General features: G+C 46.8%; 1 protein-coding gene across 15 annotated transcripts in view; it reads right to left on the reverse strand.

The window, feature by feature from the left end:
* The window catches only part of PIGG (phosphatidylinositol glycan anchor biosynthesis class G (EMM blood group)), a 51689-nt gene extending 45993 nt beyond the window's left edge, over positions 1–5696 (reverse strand). For 5 of the 15 annotated variants that reach the window (XR_005235134.2, XR_005235130.2, XM_008018215.3 and 2 more), the window contains exons 1-2: positions 5393–5673; positions 4273–4478 (exon numbers count right to left, since the gene is read on the reverse strand). Coding sequence is in view for 10 of the 15 variants with exons in the window: in XM_008018215.3 (XP_008016406.1) it covers positions 4273–4478; positions 5393–5546 (360 nt within the window). In the remaining 5 variants the exon portion in view is untranslated. Of the gene's footprint in view, positions 1–4272; positions 4479–5146 lie in introns of all 15 variants that reach the window. The other 10 variants (XR_012091657.1, XM_037983246.2, XM_037983245.2 and 7 more) reach the window with 4 other exon arrangements.
* Positions 5697–6277: the final 581 nt, after the last annotated feature.

The raw sequence follows: 6277 nt of genomic DNA on the forward strand, positions 1-6277 counted from the left end.
CAGGAGCAATAATAAAACTGGATGAAACTATCAAAAGCAACCATTTTAGTACTTTGGAAATTCACCAAAATTATAGAACAGATTGAGAAGAGCTTATTTAAGAAAAAAACGGAATCTCAGTAAGAACAGCAAGTGCCATGGTGTTTCCACACAGGGCGGCTCCCACCTCCCTCCTTTCCAGCTGCAAGCTGCAGCAGCCACCGAGAAGCCTCACACCCAGGGAGGTTAGGAAAACACATCAGGGGTGCTGAAGCACAACCTCTGACCAATCACTGGCTGACCACTAAGCTATGCGGAGCCCGGGGTTAGCTCCTGAGGCTTCAGGAGCCTCAGGAAGACAGGCTTAAAAATAAAAACAAGAACTTAAATACCAAGAGAACCAAAAGACCTAAGTGAAGACATCAGTTGCTGCATGCTGCCAGGGAGACAGACTGCAGAAGTCGTTTAGGAAGTAACTATACAAACAACTAAAATAACCCTAACAGCAACCAACATTCCTAGGGTGGGGTTAGAGCTGAGGTGGGTTGTGCCTGGATATATACATTTGTTAAATTCTGTACGTGCAAAAATGTAATTATATAAAAATTACATTTCAATAAAGTTATTTTTTAAAATGTGAGCCTCTCTCACCCCAAAATCCCATTCTTTAAAAGGCAGCCAATTACTCTTGGTATCCTTTTAGACTCTTTTCTGTGTGTGTGTGTGTGTGTGTGTGTGTGTGTGTGTGTGTGTGTGTATAAAATCATAAATATATGAAGGTACATATTTTTTACCAAAATGGTAGCAAACTATACAAATTAGTCTCAAACTTCTTCAATTAATAACATATCATGAACCTCTTTACCTAGGGAAAATTTAAAGTGGTCCCTACCCTCTTTAAAAATATCAGTGGGAACCCAAGCTAGTGTGAGGACAAGGGGGGTGCCTTATAAAAGCCACAAAAGAAGGGATGAAAACAGAAAACTTTTATATTGTCAAGATGTTGTAAACAAAGTCAACTAACATGATAAACTGAAACAATTATTGACTGTGGACATGACATACAAGATGTTACATCCATGATGTATAAAGAGGTTCGGATCAAGGAGTGACAGTCCTGTGGAAACTGGGCAGACTACATAACAGCATCCACCAAGCAAGAAAGCGGAATGGCCAATAAACATATGCAGAGATTCTGGACTAGTAATCAGAGCAGGGTAAACAGAACAACCCATAAGCCAGTTTTTGTTTATCATAATGTGAAAATTTAAAGATGGATGATCTCTACCCTGCACAAGAAATGAGGTGAACAGGTGCTCTTGAAATACTGTGGATGTGAATACAGGTTGACTGAGCCAGTATCTCCATGGCCACCACCGTCATCCAGGCTGCTGTGGGCTCCAACCTGAACTATTATAAATGCCCTAGCACCTTTTCTTGCCCAAATCCCATCTGGACACAAATCACACCCTGCTACACTACTCTTTAAAACCCTTCTGTAGTTTTCCCTCTGCTGGGTTTGAACACCGAACGCCATCACCCAGAGCCTCGAGGCTCTGTGCAGCCTCGCTCCTATTTACCTCTTCATCCTCATACAGGCCCCCTTTTGTGTTCCCTTGCCCTTCATCCACACAGGTCACACGCAGCTCACACGGAAAAGAATCTAAAAGGATACTCACCAAGAGTAATTGGCTGTCTTTTAAAGAGTGGAATTTTGGGGTGAGAGAGGCTCACGTTTTAAAAAATAACTTCATTGAAATGTAATTTTTATACAATTACATTTTTGCACATACAGAATTTAACAAATGTGTATATCCAGGCACACCCCACCTCAGAGGGGATTTGGCATCCCCTCATCCCAGAAAGCGTGCAGGCAGCGAGTGGGCTGCACTCACAGTCCTAGGAAATCTAAGGGAAAGCTCAGGTCTGTCAATCAATGCCAGCTATTATTATGACTAGAAAGTGCTTGAAGAATGAGAAGGCATTCAAAAATGAGTTACAGGACTTTAAAACAAAGCTGCTGCAGGGTCTTAGCAAGTGAAAGCTCACTGGACATGTCAGGGTTGGCGTCTGGTTGCAAATGTATCAATACCAGGAGATGCTCTGAGCCCTTTCTCGGACTCGGACTGGAGGCAGGGCAGGGGACGCTTTCCTCAACCAACACTGCCGAACCTACCAAACTCCAGAGCTGTACAACCCTAACTCCAGTATGGGCTTTCTGTTCTAGCTCCTCCCTGATGGAGAAATAAGGAGCAAGAATCCTCAAAGGACTGAAAACGAAACAAAACACTAGCTCTGGGGTGAGGCTCCCCAGCAAAGGTGAAATAAAACCAATAAGCTGGAGACAGAGGTGCCAAGAACCACAGTGCCAACGTGCTGGTCTGAATAGAACCTGGAGCCTGCACAATCACTTACACATTTTCTCAAATCTGCCTGTTAAATCTTAAAAAAAAAAAAAAAAAAAGGGAGAAAAGGGTTCCTTCCACACTTCTGAGAGAGCAGATAAAGAAATCGGTGTTTCTGAAGATCAGGGGCCTGGATGTCTCTTTCAGATTCCCACGGCTAGTTTCAGCAGAATGGCAGAAACGGAGTGCTGTGATCAAAGGTGCCTGCCCCTCTCCTTCATTCTCCCTCACCTCCCGCTCCATTCCTTCCAGAGCAGTTGTCACTGTCTGAAACGATCTTCATTGATTCATATTTTACCAATTTTCTCCAATTAGATTCCGATTCCTCCAATTAGAAAGTAGGCTCCATGAGGACAATGCTGTCTTGTTCTTCACTGCATCCCTCCTGTCTAGAACAGCATGTCACATAGTACATGCTCAATAAATATTGCTGAATGAAGGTCACATCATATTGAAATGTGGCAGAGAGAGTAAAACATTCAAGAAAAAAGTCAGTGAGCGATATGGCACTGTGCTTCCTCCAGTCTCAGACTGCTCATCCAGCGAACATTCGCTGAGCATCGACAACCGGGGCTGCCCCCAAGCCTTCAATCAGTAAGCAGCTCCTTCTCACCAAGTAACAAGCTGTCACACCATCAACCACACAGCAAAGGCTCCATCAGAGAGTTTATGCCACACTCACACGCAATACACTCACAAACACAATTCAACCATTCTGCTCCTTTCTGTCCCCACCTTTATTCATCCTTCCACTCTCAGTTTAAATGCAATTTCCTCAGCCGGGATTTCTCACCCACTAATCATCACATCCTGTTCTTTCCCATCATGCACTAACCACACTTTACAACTGCATGTTTTCTTTCTTTTTTTTTTTGAGATGGAGTCTTGCTCATTGCCAAGGCTGGAGTGTAGTGGCGCAATCTCGGCTCACTGCAAGCTCCACCTCCCGGGTTCACGCCATTCTCCTGCCTCAGCCTCCCGAGTAGCTGGGACTACAGGCGCCCACCACCACGCCCAGCTAATTCTTTTGTATTTTTAGTAGAGATGGGGTTTCACCATGTTAGCCAGGATGGTCTCGATCTTCTGACCTCGTGATCCACCCGCCTCGGCCTCCCAAAGTGCTGGGATTACAGGTGTGAGCCACCGCGCCCGGCCCAACTGCATGTTTTCATATGCTCCTTTGTTGAGTGACTGTATATCTAAAGACTAAAAGCTACATGAAGGCAGAGATACTATTTTTTCCCCAATTGTATACCCATTAAAATATCACCACATAGTAGTTGCTCAAAAGTTTTCGAGCCAATCAATAAAGGCTTACTTTTTTTCTTTACCCATGGTTCTTGGGAAACACACTATGTACTTCAAAGCTGCTGTCAGTAGGCTGGACACCTGAAGGATATGGTGGAAACAGTGGTAATTGTTGAGGCAGATCATACTAATTGGATCATTATGTATACTGGTGGATACTTTTGGAGAAGTCACATTTAACTTATCTGGGTTTGCTTTCCTATCTATAAGATCTAGAGACTGAACTAGATCAGCTCTAAAGGCTCCTTCTAAGATTGCAAATGACCCAGTGGTGATTAAAGAAGCAAGCAGGTTACCAAGAATGGTATATCTTGGGGTAGGTTAGCCTGGGTGATCTTGCTGTAAATCTTTTATACTTCCCATGAAGCATGAGCTTTGGCTACTTGACAAGAGGCACAAATCATGGGTCTCAGTTCCGTCCTGTGTGAGGCTCCTTCAGCATTCTATTGCCCCAGCCAACTGATAGCACAAAATTTCCACTTTCTTAAAATTGCAACTCCAAGCGAAAGACTACAGAGGCCCCCTTTAAATCTTCAAAAGAGCCAAACCATGATTCATTAAAACATTAAGGCTAACTTACCTTGATTCGAGGCATAGTAACTGTAGGTGGCTTTGCTTCAGCCACAAAACTGTGAGATGCTCCTTTTTCCACAAGATAAGTTGTGTAGGGCATAAATTTCACACCCTTTGATCCAAACACAAAATCATCTCTCAAGGCATCTATCAGAACAATAACAACTTTACTGAAGAGAGGTGATGGCAGCGTGGTCCAGTTAGAACTGGCTCCTAAGTGTTTGAAAGAAAAAAAGGAAATTGAACTTTAAACTTTCCTAAGCATTCAAGCACCTCCACAATCTAGCTCCTACCTACTTCTCCAGCACATATCCTGCCATATCTATATAGCCCAACCCAAACGGAGACGACTTGTACTTGGTAGGTAGTGCTGCGGGGAACGGACGGGGGTTAACAGGAGTAATCTCAGGGACCCACAGTAGTAAGCAGTTAATTATCCTTAGTATGGTGAGGAGTACCAGGGCAGGGGAATCCCTACATAAGCGTCCTGGGATGGGACATTTAGGGAGCTTGACCTAAAACGCAGAGCTGCAAGAATGGGATGGCTGGGTGTTTATATACTGCGTTTCACGGTCAGCGGCTGGTGCGTGCACGTGGCCCAGAACCAGGGCGCCTTTACTTGCTATATATGGCTGGGTAGATGAAGACTAGGAAGGGGCCTAACGCAGAAAGGCCTTAGCCACTAGGAAGGGAAAACATCTTGGAGGAATGTAAGAGACCCAAACGCGAAGGGATCGGCAGGGATCTTATCTGTAGTGTGCTAGGGGGCAAAAAGGGCGCCTGGAACAGGGAGAGTGACCCAAAGGCTGCTCAGGAGAGGGGCGGGGGCTCTGGACGAGTAGAGCTGGAGAGGCCGGATCCCAGGTATGGACACAGCTTACTTTGTGGTGATCAAGAAGGAAGGTCGAAGTGGGGCCAGTAGAGGTGGTTGCCACAAAGTTGTAAGAATACAGAAAAGAGACGCTGGAGCGATTAAAAAAAAAAAAAAAAATTCTGGGGTGGGGACCATAACGGAAGAGACACCACCGGGGAGCGCCGAGAAGAAATCCCAGCAGTGACGCTCAGAAAAAGGGTCTCCTAGGGGATGTGGGGTCAGGGGAGCGGAGATGCTGGGGAGGGGTCCGTACCAGCCGAGGGTTCGGGCGCTGGGGGCTCTGCTCCGTGTTCCGCCCTCGCAGAGGAACGAACGGGAGCCGGAAAGAATCCCCGAAGGAAGACTGCGATCCCTAGCACCTCGATCGCTACGCAACAGGTCGCGAAAGTCCCGGAGCCCAGCCGCATCGTGGACACGCCAGGCGGGATGCGGAACCGACCCCACCTGGAGCTTCGCCCTGCTGCACCCGCGCTTCCGGCTCCAGGTAGCCGCCTCTAAGCAAGAACGCCCGGGCTTACAGTCGCAGCCACAGTGGCGTCACGACCGCCGGCGGGCCACAGTGGCGCGTCACTTCCGCTGGCGCGCCAAAGCGGCGTTACGCTGGAAATACGCCCAGCGGGCGGTGATCCAGGCTCTCTGGGGCGGCCTTCCTGGCGAGTCCGCGGTGGGCGCAGCCCACTGCAAGGTACAAGGTTTAAGAATTTTTTCAATTTGGAAGGCCGGGCGCAGTGGCTGACGACTGTAATCCCAGCACCTTGGGAGGCCGATGCGGGCGGATTCACGAGGTCAAGAGATGGAGACCTTCCTGGCTAACATGGTGAAACCCCGTCTCTACTTAAACTACAAAATATTAGCGGGGCGCGTGGCGGGCGCCTGTAGTCGCAGCTACTCAGGAGGCTGAGGCGGGAGAATGGCCTCAACCCGGGAGGTGGAGCTTGCAGTGAGCCCAGATCGGGCCACTGCTCTCCAGCCTGGGCGACAGAGCGAGACTGTCTCACCAAAAAAAAAAAAAAGTTTATTTGAAAATTTTATTATTTAATCGACACAGTGTAAGGGCACATATTTATGGACACGATTTGATGTTCAGATAAATATATGTTGTTGTCTTAATTTAGGAGAGCTAAATAATTAAACATGA

Source organism: Chlorocebus sabaeus, chromosome 27 (assembly GCF_047675955.1).
Source record: "Chlorocebus sabaeus isolate Y175 chromosome 27, mChlSab1.0.hap1, whole genome shotgun sequence".
Lineage (NCBI taxonomy): Eukaryota > Metazoa > Chordata > Mammalia > Primates > Cercopithecidae > Chlorocebus > Chlorocebus sabaeus.